The 15,617-nt window shown below is 33.4% G+C and overlaps 1 protein-coding gene across 1 annotated transcript in view; it reads right to left on the bottom strand.

Moving 5' to 3' along the window:
- The window catches only part of LOC149415403 (uncharacterized), a 227,400-nt gene that overhangs the window by 64,178 nt on the left and 147,605 nt on the right, over positions 1-15,617 (bottom strand). Inside the window, exons 4-6 of the mRNA XM_089642592.1 lie at positions 12,017-12,132; positions 10,795-10,965; positions 10,255-10,378 (exon numbers count right to left, since the gene is read on the bottom strand). Of these exons, the coding sequence (XP_089498718.1) occupies positions 10,255-10,378; positions 10,795-10,965; positions 12,017-12,132 (411 nt within the window). The remainder of the gene's footprint in view (positions 1-10,254; positions 10,379-10,794; positions 10,966-12,016; positions 12,133-15,617) is intronic.

Below are 15,617 nucleotides of genomic sequence, written 5' to 3'. Positions count from 1 at the left end.
CAATCCTGTTAGTCTTATAACTTACCGAAGAATATTCTGCCAGAACTATAACTTGTCCTTCAAACCAAAGAAAGATCAATGCGTCACCTGTACAGTATACAACAAGGCCGGTGCCCCAGAAAAGGAAACCCTTGAAGATAACTATCAACAACACCAAAACCGAAAATCTGCATCCATGAAAGCCAAAGACGAAGATAAGAAAAGAGCTATTGAGGATTTTACTTTCATGTCTATAACATGTGACTTGCAAAGTGTTTTGCAATTACCTTGCTCCCAAGTGAGCTTACTTTATTATTTGCGGAAGTTAAATTTGTATAATTTTACAATCTTTGAAGCGGCCGCGGCACCTCCAAATAAGGGTCTCTGTTACCTTTGGACAGAAAATAACGGGAAAAGGGTAGTTGTGAAATTGGAACATGATCACTGAAGTATCCATATTTTCAGATGCTTGTGGTGGACAAAATAGAAAAATACAAATTTCCGCGCTGTTCCTGCATTTCGTCCAAAACACTTCCATGTGTGTTATTGAACAAAAATTTCTTGAAAGCGGTCATTCATTTATGAAAGTAGACTCAATGCACAGTGCAATTGAAAACAAAACAAAAACATTTGGATATCTTTAGTGTGCACGAATGGATCAACGTTTTTAAAATGGCTCGATCTTACAAACCAAAAAATAAAAAGCCTCCATATGAAACTAAAGAAGTTATATTTACAGATTTTTTAGATCTGAAAAATCTGGTTGAAATGACAATAAAAAATAAGAAGGTTGATGAGGATTCCAACATTGTCAAATGGCTAAAAGTTAAATGCTTCCGATATCAGAACAAATTACCAAACATTATAGAATATCGGTATGACTATTCCAGTGACTACAAGAGGATTTCCGTTGCCTCCCTTTCACGACCAATCAGAAATAAAATAACACGTGCACAGAACGAAGAGCAAAGCAATGTTATTATACCAAAGCTTTATACAAAGCCCATTCCAATATCAGTTGCAAAAAAGAATGACCTGTTAAAACTATGTAAGACCAATATTATTCCACCAGCCTTACATAACTGGTATGAAAATATACCATGTTTAAGTAGCATCAAAAATGTAGCTCCCGAGCCCAGCTTTTCTGATTCCGATCCTGAAGATGAGTAAAGTGTACCGTACCTGCATGTCTACACGTATACGCATCCATTAAAAGCCTTTTTTATTATTATCAAATATTATGAATGTGTCTTTCAGTAAACACCAATAATGATTGGTAAATATTATTATTTTTATTTGTAATAAAAAATATTAAAATTTGTATTGCATTCTTGCTTTTCATATTTATTTCTACTAAATATTACAAACATTGCTTATTTTTACGTTGATTAATGTTTTTATAATCTTTTTTATTTCATCTGAACACACATATTGTTTATTTCTGATATTCGTCATAATATCTTTTATGTGATTATTATTATCATAAATATTTCTTTTGTAGCTTTGAATATCTGAATTTCAGTAGTTACCAACAATAATTTGTAATTATTATTATTTTAATAAAAAAACTACCTAAAAAAAACTTTTGTCTGAGTTAGAAATTATTATAAGAAATAATAATTGGTATTTAGTAATTAAATATTATAATTAAAATAATCTTAAAGCTATTTTGCAGCATTACAGTAAACAATTTGACAATAATCTTAACAAGCAAAGCACACTAAGTCATTATTGACCGGTAAAAACCACTAAGTCCGGCTCATTTTTTTGTAAATCTTTAATTAAAGGTTGCTGTTATTGCTTTCAACTAATATTGTGTATTGATAAGGTACTTAAGGGTTCAATCCAAATTATAAAATATTAAAAATATATATTTTAGAGATATTCATCCACTTATAGCCTTTCCAAAATCGCTAAATATTAAAATGCGATTATCTCAGGATTGTGTTTTAGTGACTTAGTGGACTTTGCCAGTAGGCCGACGATACAGAACCGTTTGGGAACTTTTCTTAAAATATGGAGTTTTCCATTGAGCCTGGTCTCTGATGGAGTGAGAATATTTATTGAGCAGTAAAAATATTCAAATAAAATGAACGCGTAATTATTGGTATGTATGAAAAACAGAGCAAAAAGCACAACCAATCGTAAGTGGGTAATGTACACAACTGAATAGAATCATGTGGATACCTGTAAAAGCACCCTTTTATTTTTTAAACACTTAAATGTATACCCATTGTTTATGTCGCCACTGCGGCGACATCGGAGTTGTTAGAATGTTAATAGGAGTACAAAGAGTTAATATGTTTATACTTCTAACTTATTAATTTCATGCTAAAACATATTGTTAAACTACTGATGTGTCGTATTAAAAATAATAATAATATTTATATCTCTTGATATATACTGTGTTTATTTCTTCTTCGTAGTATTTTAGGTACCCATTATCATGCATATTATAAATGTAATGCACGGTACCCATTGTTAAATTATCATAAACTAGTAGCTCTGTGAACAGGACCTTGCGTCCAAAAAAATATTTTTCTAATAATTTATCTCTTACCTAATACAACAAAACAAAAATTTCCACTGAAATTCCTCAAATGAGATTTGTAAATAGTGAGTTAAATACCTACTTACTTTAATTATAAACCATTTATTTTATTTGACATTATTTTTTATTTCAAATAAGGAATTATATAATTTGTCAAAACGAAACGTTACTAGCTACCTACTATAAAAATTCTTTTTTCAAACTTACTTCAGGCAGGTGGGTGTTTTCATTTTAAAAAATGCGGAAAAAAAGTAAAAAAAAAAAACACGACGATTACACATTTGAATGTATATATTGTAAGAATATTATTTTCTACATGAAAAATAGGACACATTGCACAGTATCTATTTAATTTTATTAATTTTTGAGACTGGAAGGCAAAACAAATAATTTGAAAATGTTAAACAGAGAAACGAGAAGGTACATAATATATGAAGGAAGTATGTCAAGCTTGTTTTTTATTATTAGCTATCGGAAAACAGCTTTTCTACTAAAAATGCTGCTTGTATCAAAGAATATGTCGGAATCCTTGATTTTGATTAATAAATTCTCAAATTCTTCTAATTCTATGAAATGGAAAGTACAAACACATTTGTAGACACACAAAGTGCAAAACGGTCGAGATAAACAGGACTTCGCTTCTATCGATCAATAAATAGGTACCTCTCTGTACCTGTACCTAGGCATTTACCTTAGTGTTACCGCAAAGTGCAATAAAATTGGTAAGCAGCAAATAATTGTCCGCCCCAAAAGCACAGTGTGAAAGTGGCTTGAGTAATCTGCACCGCACTACCGGAAATAGATTGCGCGAACTGTCCGCCAAATTATTTACGACACGAATCCACGCGACTCGCGCGCCACTGCGGCCGGGGAACTAACCTCTCGGAGACAGGTAGTGTTGGAAGTAATTCAATTAAATAAAACCACACACAGTTCTTTGTACTATGCCAAATTACGTATTTATACGACCACTTCGAAAACCACCGTTCCGAGTGCAAATACAATAATATTTGGCGTGGAAACTTAAATTAAACTTGATTTTTAAAATGCATATATATCTTTTGACTAGCTTTATCTTTACGGTCAGTTGCTTGAAATGGCTTTGGCCGTGTTTGGTGACCAAATCTGAATAGCTAGGTACTTCTCCACCTTTCTCTTTCCCATCTCCTTCACCCCTCCCCCCCCACTACCTTCAGCCTCACAACATTGGAAATGACATAGACTCACTGGCTTCAGACGGTTGGGATCATTAAGGATTCTTGTGCGGTTTCACGACATTGTTTTTTTGTAATCTTGTTAAAAACGGGGAATGCAGGCCCTTAACGAATGAATTGATAGATTTCAGGTTAAACATTTTAGTAAAAAGGGAATTTATTAACGCAACGTCTTTTTTTTCCAGGCTTGTACAAATTGATGAGCTTCTTCCGTCGACGTAACACACCATAAACCAATGGTTTCTTCTCGTAGTATAAAATTGGATTTAAATATTTCACTTCGTCCCAGAGCCAAAACGATGTTCGTAAATGTGGTAGCTACTTTTATAGCTAAAATATGAATTATCAGAAACCTACTTATTACCAAGCTACTTATCTTGTGCTCCTCTCTCTCGTTCTCTCAATTCGCTTCACAATATTCACCAATAATTAAGTGTCACATTTACATACAATGACTCCAGGCAGAGGGATTTTGTAATTATTTTAAGAAATATATTTTTACAAAAATTGAGAGTAATAATTCATGATTGAGTATAATAATATACACGGTAACATTTCAGTTTCATAATTGTTTGCCTATATTTTAATTCTAATGCTACGTATACATACGAGAGCCGAACTGCCGAGATGAACCTCAACTTATGGGAAAAGAACAAAGCAACCGCAAATGGCGCGAAACGCCGCTTACAGTTATTTCGGTAGTTTTCCGTAATTCGTGACTCAGTTCGCATTTCAGCTGGCAAATGAATACGTACCATAAGATGTACCCCCATAAAAAGCTATGCTTTTATGTATGGGGGTGTTATTAATTTAGTTAATAAAAGTTTTTTTTTCAGTTTTCAGTACATTTTTTAATTGTTTTTTTAATTTCTTAAAGCTATTATATTTGAAAGTTTTTTTTTGTGACTAGGTATTTGTAGTTCTGTTGACGCAAAAGTTTTTTAACACATCGGAATCGGCAACATGTATTTTTTGCCTAAGATTTTTTGTTTTGAATGGTGCGACATTATTTATAATATCTTCTTTATACTATTGTAAAGTTGAGTGATATCGGATCAGAGTATTTATTTTTAACAGTTTTACATGTAATTTTCTCATATTTGTTTTCATGATTGAATGCTTATATTTATCCAGTCCACTATTCCTGTTAGTTTACGGGGTAACACATGGCACTTGTTTACCAGTCATTATTTTAAAATAAATATCGAGTGTGTAGTACAAACAAAATAGTAGAAAATACTCACAGAGTTATGTACAAACATGGCATGCGTGCGAGTTTATGTGTGGGTACTGACCACTGAGAATTAATAAATGGATGACAATACAGGGTGTATCGGCACGTACCCGACAAACTTTAAACAGCTATTACTTAGCACATTTGGAGTAAAAAATGTTATGGGCACTTTGCTGTCCGGTAACATTGTTTTTTAATAAAAAATTTACCATTCATATTTTCACCACATGTCACCAATGTTTTATCCTTTGTCAAAGTTTGAAAACCCGTCTGGTAATATTTTGTTCGAGTTTTGTTGAATAATGTAACGTACGTACCTACGTTGGCGCGCTTTTACAATCACAACGAAATGGCACGGCACCATTCGTCTCATTTTTAACTATTATTATTAAGTGTGTCCGAAAGAGCGAGGACACTTTTTGACACACTTGCCAATAACAGCTGTTGAACGCGAGAAACAATGCAAATGGCAGTGACGGAGTGTGGATTTTTTATTTATTTTTTGTTTTTAATGGAAAAAAAATGTTACCGGACAGCCTATAACATTTAACAGCAATAACATTTTTTACTCCAAATGTGCTGAGGAATAGCTGGTTAAAGTTTGTCGGGTACTTGCCGATACACCCTGTATATTAATTTATTTAAGCTAACAGCTAAAGAGCTTAAAGCTCACCTAAAGTGTTCGACAGTACATAAACTTAGGAATATAATCAATATACTTAAATGCCGAATAACTCCTGAAACTTAAAATTAGTTTAATAAGGTTCCAAATGCGTCATACTCAACACACTCATGTTGCTGTACTACAGATACTCGCGTCATACTCAACACACTCATGTTGCTCTGCTACAGATACTCCCGTCATACTCAACACACTCATGTTGCTGTGCTACAGATACTCCCGTCATACTCAACACACTCATGTTGCTGTGCTACAGATACTCTCGTCATATTCATCACACTCATGTTGCTTTGCTAAAGATACTCTCGTCATACTCATCACACTCATGTTGCTGTGCTACAGATACTCCCGCGGGGATATTAGTTAGTGACTCTCAAACGCCCCCGGATCCCTAGGATCTTATCTTGGTGGAATTTATATGTTACGGCATATTTTAACCACTAAAATATATCTATATAAATAAAAATGTAAATGTTCCTTTGTTCAAAAACTTAAGTCTCCGAAAGTATTTCACACCGATTGCTTTGAAATTTTGACACAACGTTACATTCGAATACGCGTGTTTTTGTATATACCTATATTATATGGATGTCACCTGTGACAGGTAAACACATGCTCTTTTATAAAAACAGCACATCTGTTGGACGTAAAAGCAGCACGCGCTATTTTTGCTCTATCTGCACAGACAGACTGAGCCACAGCAACGCGGGATACAGCTAATATATAATAAATATCTAAGATCCTATTCACAGTGTCTCTTGGCGTCCTTGCATCGCTTAATAATCGATTCCAGGTTGTGGGTACACAAATTAGTTTTTGGATCTTGAATTATAATAGATAAAAATAATATCTTAATCTGCAATACAACGATTATTGGTATTAATTGATTACTATTGATTTTAAGATAATTTATAATGTTGGATAAACAGAGTGGAAGAAAAATAGTTCACTGATTTCTAATCAAATGGAAATTATAAAAGATTATATTGTAGTTCGTGTTTTCATCGCGTTTATTAGGATACAAATTACACAAAGTGGGACGGTACCACTCTTGTGGCAAGAATATGTATGTATACGGTATCTAGCAAGAATAGAAAACAGCCGATTATCAACGAGACTTTGCTTCAATAATTCTGCAGGACAAAGGACTGGTGGAAAATCTTAACTTATTTTTTTCAAGTTAAAAGTAATATACATATTTCACATTCTTCACTTAAAAATACACATTAAAGTAAAATATGTATATTACTTTTTTTTTCAAGTTAGAATTAATATACATATTTCACATTCTTCACATTAAAATACACATTAAAAAATCAAAGTACTACTAAATACATGTACATTTGAATATCACTCATCAATATTAAGAACAGACATTAGTTTATTTTTAAATATAATTATTCAATTTAATGTTGTCAAGTTATCGGGATCGTTTTTTACCACTTTTAGTTATTACTAACTTGGATACGGCTAGAAACAATCCAGAGAGAATATAGAAGAACACTGCATTATGTTCCTGGAGGCGATCAGGAGTCAGGGTCGTAGCGCCGATTATGAAGTTGATTTGAAAATAATAAACCGAGTAAATAAAGCCAATGAACCACCCAAAAGAGAAAAAAGCGTAAAACGTTATAATTTTGTCTACATTAATCAGTATTTTTCTTGTGTTCGTGTTATTGCTTTAAAATTTGTGTAAAGATCTTCCATCCAAAGGAAATTTAGACCATTCCAACTAGAAAAAATAAATTATAAAAAGACGGTTAAAGATAAACAAAGAATTAGATTTCCGCAGAAGCGAATTTTGAGTAAATTTACTAAACGACCATTTATCACTGAATTTCACATTTACCATGAAACTTATTTACTAAAAAAATCACATTGAATTCTATCCCAGACATTTAGCAAAGTGCCTTTTCTACCAGGGACGAACAGGGACTTCGTGAGAAAGGGGGAAGGTTCTATAGTGTATAGGGGTGACAAAAGATTTTTAATGATGCCTCGGTTTTAATAGCTCGGTAGTGGGCGCACTATTGTCGACAGCCATAATGTTGCCACTATTCAGAAAAAGAAAATAGTCCGAAACAAAAAATTGTAGGTAGGTATATATTATTTTTCTGGCAACACTGCGGGGAGCTTTGTAAGTTGAAAGTTTTTGTCACGCAAAGGTTAATAAACCTTCATTGAAAATGTATTCCCGCTAACAAATTATTATTTCATATTTTGATGCGGATAAGCTTCGAGTATTTAATCGGTTAAGCGAAATAAAAAATACACCATCCGACATTCAGCCAAAAGGTTTTATCATTAATAAAACTGCAATGGATTGAAAAGAATCTCTTTTCACGCTGGTTGTTTCAAATAGGACCTAAATTATTTACTTTGAATGAGTGATCAGTCTTTGAAAATAAATTAGTGTAAGAATTTCTAGAAATGCGATTTACGAACAGAATACGAACAGTTTTTTACACAAAATCAAAATTGAAAATGTTTAGACGAACTTGATCCAAAAGGTATAAAAACAGACTTAACATAAATATATTATACTAGTGGATCCCGCAATGCTTCGCTATTGCTAAAGTCTTTATCGGGCGTCTACGGCTTTTTCTACCATTCACTACTGTATAGTACAATGTTACTGTTAAAAAACTACATTACATCGACTTTAATTCGATTCCGTATCTCATTCCGATGCAGAGATGTCCCCGACTGCTTCTATCATTCAAAGCATCTATCTAAACACTCCTGGCACTAATAAGAACAAACATTGAAATTTTCTGCGATATCAGTCGACTACTTTTCGTGTTTTGCGAGCACTACGCACGCTGAATATTTATATTTTAAGATTATCTGAAATTTACTTTAAAAAATTACTGAATTAAATTTTTCATATTAAAAACTAGACAGGTATTCAATATTTTAAAGATTTCTACTTAAGGATTTTTCATTTGATGTGTATTACATATTTTATTTAAATTCATAATAAATAAAAATTCTGCAAAAGCGAGCCAAAAGCACGTGCCAAGCGATTGCTAAATAAATCACTCTCATGACGATCTTCGTATCAAAAGTCCGAAAACTTAATACTTCAACATATCATCAGAGGAATCGAGGGAATAATATTTGTCTTGATACTAATTCGGATGGTACTAAGTCATACGCGTTGACGTATAAAAACGTCATGAGTCGGAAATAGTCCCTAGTGCCGTGCGAACTTCCCACCCACAGTTGTGTTATTATTATTTATAAAAAACGCGAAAACACAAACAGAATTTAAGAAAAAGCGCAATATTGCGTCATACGGTGGGAAATGTGCTTTTGAAATGGATTAAAATCTAAAATAAACGATCTCTTTAATGTGGAATATGTCTGAGGAGGTGGCTGGGATGATGAAAGTAAAGTAGCCACAAACGATTTCACCAATCGAAACGAGCGGACTATTAAGTTACTAAAAAATTAACCCTTATCGGAAAGCTTAAGTTGTAGGATTAATCAATTTCATTTCACAGCATTTCAATGCAACACCAACATTTGAGTCAAAGTAAAACCTTTTAATTTGCATAAATTCATATGGAACAAGTGAAGAACGCCCTAGGATGATATGGTATGATGATCAAGGGTGTCAAAATCTTGTGGCATGTCAATAATTGATTAATAGAAGAGCAGTTAAGTATGGGACTATAAGTGTGTAAAAGTGAACGAACCAACGAATTTGTACTTATGCGCTGTTTTAGCCTCTACCACACAAGGTCAAGTACGAATTATCAACTAGTAGGTATGTATTTGGTTTATTAAAAAAGAAGAAAAACGCTACGAACTTACGCAACAATTCAATAAATATTATTTTTAGTTTAAAAAAACAAAATCGGAATCTCGAATAGTGGGCTCATATGTTTTAGATGGTGTTAGAAACGGTACACATATTTACAGAAAAAATGCTTTTCAATTTGCCTCCGCGTCGCAGAGATAAACAATTTCCTGGTAGTCTTAATCCGTCTTTGAATACAACGTACTTCTTGATCTTTGCTCTAGTGATCTACATACATTTTTTTGAATGGCAGAATTCTATTTTTAAATTCATAGCGGTTAAAAATAGGCTTCACGAACGCGTATTTGCAGTACTATTTTCTCAGTACACGTGTTGCGAAAAAGTACAGTGAAATAAGTTTAAATTCTCATATGGGATATTATGTAGCGAAAGAATTAACTTATTTTTAGATAGCATATTTTAGGATGAGCAAACAATTGAAATTCCTAAAGAAATAAAATATATAATTGAGCTAAACTATTCTTTTTCTATTTTCAAGTTTGGCACGCCGACTTTTTAGCAAGTGACAAGCACTACCATTGTTACCACAAGTGTTGCTATTGGCACCAGACAAACGTTAATTACCAAGAAACACTCTGGTCATATACTATAATATATCATAATAAGGTGCCGAGATATCCTGCAGCACAGGAGAAACATGATTCAAAGAACAAGCACGAAATTTTGGCTTCGTATGGCACAAAACATACATCGAATTAAACATAATAAATGAGGCAACTTAGGTAAATAAAACCCAGTATCAAAGGCAAAATAAGGAACTTGACTTACCAGAACTCATGAAGTACGGTATTCTAAATCGGCCACTCAACACCCTGTCCCTCAGGCTCTGGAGAGTGGAACCATCAAAGGGGAGAGCACCGCAAACAAGCACATACAGGACCACACCCAAACTCTGTGGAAATTGTAATAATCCATTTGAAACGATACAATCAAAGGTTAAATTTATTAATAGACATAATGTGAAAATGGGTTACTTCAGTTTGGTTGTCGAGTTGTGCTAGAATATGATAACACACAAAATGTAATAAGGAGTTCCACAAGGATTTCATGTAGAACCATAGTCATTGGGTATGTTACACAGTTAGCTGTTTGCATGTCAAATGAAGCTAGAAGATCGTTTAGTTTATCGCACTTTTTAAAGTGTCATAAGAAGTTCCACATGGAACTCATTTAGGACCAAAGCTAAGATATGTACTTATGGCTTGGTGAGTTAGTTAGTAGAAAATATAAGCAAGAAATCATTTTATATCAACAAACACAACAACAAACGTAGGAAACATTATTATTATTATTGCATATCGAACTTACCCAAATGTCAATTTCAGGTCCGGTATATTTTTTTCCCTCGAAGACTTCGGGAGCTGCATATGGAGGGGAACCACACCACGTGGCCAGGAGTTCTCCGGCCGCGTAGTAATTACTGAAGCCAAAGTCAGCTATTTTTATGTTCATATTTGCATCCAAGAGGAGATTTTCAGCCTGAGGAAAAAGGAAATCATCATGAATAAGATATATCGAAGAAAATGCTGACAAGAAAATATATGAAGTTTTTATCAAATTAGAATCAAGAGATAGTAGTCACCTAGTCACGCCAAGGAAACTAACGGAATCCAAGCTTTAAATCAGTCATTTAAAATTATATACTTACCTACCTACGTTTAATGAGTTCATAGAAGATACTCAGCTCTAAATAGAGAGGAAACAAAAGAGACTGCAGATTTCAATAACTTGTACTCTTGTGACAAGTGACGAATATAAGCCATATAATATGTCCTGATAAGTTCATTTCAGACAATTTTACAATAAAGTCACATGGGAAATAAATACAACTTAATTGCTAGATTGTGTAGCGATTAGTAACGAATAATGTGTTATTTTTATTGGGGCCAGACTTTGAGTAAGTAATGTTATTTTGTCGAGACCAAGGCGGTCTCTAAACCAAAGTCTGAAAACAAATAAATGTTCGTAAAACACGCAAATTACGCGGCAGATTTCTGAGAATAAAACACATTTTAAAGGTGTATGCAAGCAAACGGCTGTCCAAAGTTTAAAACATTCTTTTTATGTCTCAAAAAGACAAATAAGAACGGCATTATAAACATGGTTTTCAATTAAATTTGTAACTCAAATATCGAATACCTGTTGAGGAAATTGCCAACATTTGTTATATTCAGTGTGGGAATGAATGAAAATATCCGAAATGTGTCAATAATCAAATTATCAACTACTACAGCAGTCAATTTGCGCAGAAAGTTATTAAAGTTACCGAAGTTAAGTATGTAGGCACCGATTTTAATGTGTAAATTATAAGTAACCTTTTCGACCGCCCTATTTTTTTTTATATAATTCAATCAATTGTTCCACAAATGAGGTTTATTTTTCAGAATATCATAAACAAAATCGTGATACCAAAGTTTAACGAATTCAAGAAAAAAATTCGAGAACTAGAAAAAGGATTCCACAGAGACGACTCCTAGAGTGTCAAGAATGCAAATATTTACAAACTTATTTGACTACAAAGATGGCCGACCTTAAGATCTCTATGTACTATTCTCCTGTCGTGGCAGTACTCCACAGCTGATAGTATCTGCCAGAACTTCCTGCGCGCCGCCTGCTCGGCCATCCGTCCATACCGAGCGATGTAATCTGCAACAAACAAACAAAGACGTCATTACAATCGCCAATCAGAAGACGGCAATATCAAAAACAAAAGAAAGCACACAATGGAACAATGGCGGCTGTGTGTTTAGTGTACGTATTCAAGAACAATACATAAAGACGGGGTGTTAAGGGACGTACTTGACTTATTTTAACCAGTGATTCCTGACGTTATTTGGAGCAAACATAAATTGACATGAAATTTGATGTTTTTGAAAAAAAAAATTTTCAACCTAGTTCCTAAAAAATCAGTAGGCATTGGACAGTTAGGACGGGGTGAGGGGTTGTTCAGTTACTAAATTGAGTTACCAGTAACGACCTGTGGTAGAAATTTTGTTTTTGTTTGGTTTTGGTACAAATTTGGTATAAAAGATACTTGTACATTCTACACAATCAACGGTGATGTATGTGATATTATTGTATAGAGTAGAACAATAATGATAATCAACTAAACCTTTACCTAACATAACAAAATCTGCGAGGGTTATTGTCCAATTAGAATCAATTGAATCAATCAAATTCTTAAGATTTAGAACACAGGCGTCAGGTGGGAATGCTGTCCTCTTTTTACCGGTATTTCAATGGAAGATACTCCGAGCAACTACCGTCATTGATCCCTTCGGAACTGGCGCATAACAACATCAGGTAACACGCCAAACACGCGCCCAGGATTTGCACACGGTTGACATTTGTCACATGAGAACGGATTGTTTCTACGACTAGTCCTAGAGTTCAACTTCTCGGTTATGGAACAAAGTGTCATCCCTCCTGTAGCATTCTTCGCTCCTTCCTTTCATTAAAAAACACCCTCCGCACAACATCCCCAAAGATGATACGACGCCGGAAAGACAAAAGGGCGTAAGCGACAACTTTGCCGAAAATGAGTTAATCACACAGTTTTGGTTAGAATTTTTGTCTAATCAAATCTGTATAAATAACTTATTTTTTAAATTTTCGTTTACGCCCTTTTGCCTTTCTAGCTTCGATGTAGTGTTTTACCTCTGTGGTTAGTGTAAAAAGAGGAGGAAATTGTTTTACTATCAAAATCAGATCCGAGTTTTTTTAATAATATATATCAGTTAATCTCAATAAGCGATTTATGTTAATCTCAACTGTTCGGACTCGAATATTATTCGATACTTTCGTCATCATAAATATACAATGATTTGAGAGTGATAAGAGTAACGGTGACAAGATAATAGGAATTTAATATCAAAGACATTTATTGAAATGAAAAGTACCTACATTTTAGTTGATCGGAATGTAGATTGTATTGACAAGATATAACAGCAGATTTGCTTGACTAGAAACAATGAGGCAATTATTATAAATTAGCTTTCTCTCTGTATACAATACAGACTAAGTCTACGACTGGAATAAACTTATTCTTCAATAATTGCAAAATCAAAATGTTGCGTCAATTTAATAATTAAAATAAATAATTTTGTTAACACCAGTATTTAATCAAAAAGGATCGACAATGGTTTCTTCGTCAAGATATTATTTTTTTTAAATCTACTCACATTGAACTAATCACGAACCAGTAGATATTAATTTAACTTTAGGGAATATGTTTAGGCAAAATAGTGTGATTGGATAGAAAACAGCAATCTAAAATCTGTTTAAACTACCTTTCGTATGTCGTTCCCAAACATGATATTTTTTATTACCAAAGAATGGACTATTGTTTTTCACTCTACGGCCTTTTTTCGTAATTAATGTACGATTCGACCATCTCTAAATAGTATGAAACAAAGTATCCTTCCGCGTCTCTGTTTGTACGGTTAGTTCTTCTAAACAACGGAACGGATTTTGATTTTTCAGGGTTTTCACTATCATTTAGAGAATTTCTTCAATATTTTAACTTTATCGCGTTTCAATACGAAAGCGTTACAGTTTTAAAAAAGATATACTTCATAAATATGCGGCCAGCATTTTTATGTTATTGTCTAGATCATAGACAAAATATCCAAGTAATAAATAAAACACACATTTTCAACTTCAATCTATAGATAGTTTATCGCTTATTAATAATAATTTCAGACAGTATTTTTCATTAAAAATATGTAGATAATACACACATCTGCTGAATTACAGCCTCACATTATTAAGATATCTTTCGATATATACAATGATTTCAATACTCCGTTTGACACCGAAATTTCAACAATAGCGGAATCATTTCTTTGATCAATACAGTCCACTGTGGGAATCGGCGGTTTTCGCAGATGGACAAAACGCAAAAATGTAATTAATTTAACAAAACGTCTATAATTATGTAATGTAATGACAGAGTAATCTACTTTGACAGTAATCTCAACAAACTTGTAACATTCGACCTGCGTGTATCATCGCGTCATTGTATGATTAAAGCCCGTGACAGACCACGCTATATTCTCATGGCTTGGTCTATTTGAGGATATCGCTCGCCACACATTCCCATTGGGATTGTATGACGAGCGATATGCTGATAGTAGGTAAAAATAAAAAGTAGGTAAAATAGTAGGTTCTTCTAAATAAGTCATACTTGTTTTACTAAGTTGTTTATTTTACTTAATATTTACAATTTCCAATTGTGTACGTTCATTGCTGTAGTAACGCACGATGAACGAATGTTTGACGTTGTATTTTGATGAGTTAACGAATATACTACTACCGCCATCTCGCGACAAAAATAAAGACGTTTTGACAGCCGAGGAATTCCGCTGGGCCAATTACATGCGCTTAATTTTTTTTTATTTAGCATAGAAATAATATTAGGAATTCCACAAACTGAGACGTGAGAACTCGAAGAACATTACAAAACAGAAATGTATATGTTTTTTTACCCTTTTCCCATAACAGAGTAGTTTTAATATTAAAAAGCACAAACCGTCAAGAGGTGCTGCTTGTATTTGCTCTGAGACCATTTACTGAAGGCTGAGGTGAATATCTATCCACCCCGAGGCTGGAATTCGCTGTAAAACTAATTCTGAAGAACCTCAAAGATCAAAAGAACGAGAGAGAATATTTAAATAAAAGAAATGTAGGCAAAAAGCGAGAACACTTTTCTATGGATAACTCTTCTAGGAAAAACAACCTCTTAAACATTTTTCTGTGGATAACTCTTCTAGGAAATACAACCCCTTAAACATTATTTACAAAAATAAATGTACATTTTGAGGTAAACAAAGCTTACTTTAATTATTAAAGGTTTTGTTAGAACAACGTATCCAAGCTTTTAAATATCGTCAACCATTATAAGCTATTATCGTTAAAAAAATATATATATGCGAGTATATTGACGAGTAGTCATAATCATTGAAGGAATTGGTAGTTACCGATCATACGTATTTTACTAGCGCAGACTCGCGAGTACCACGGGATATAAATATATGTATATTTTTTTCTAATAAAAGTAAAATAAAATGAATTTATAAAATTTCGTACTAAAAATAAAGGCACAGAACCGAGCCCCGACAACTGCTTGGAAG

This window comes from Hesperophylax consimilis, chromosome 18, assembly GCF_061612785.1.
Source record: "Hesperophylax consimilis isolate HC1 chromosome 18, BYU_Hcon_1.0, whole genome shotgun sequence".
Lineage (NCBI taxonomy): Eukaryota > Metazoa > Arthropoda > Insecta > Trichoptera > Limnephilidae > Hesperophylax > Hesperophylax consimilis.
The sequence above is the reverse complement of the archived record's forward strand: the minus strand, read 5'-3'. Positions and strand labels throughout refer to the sequence as shown.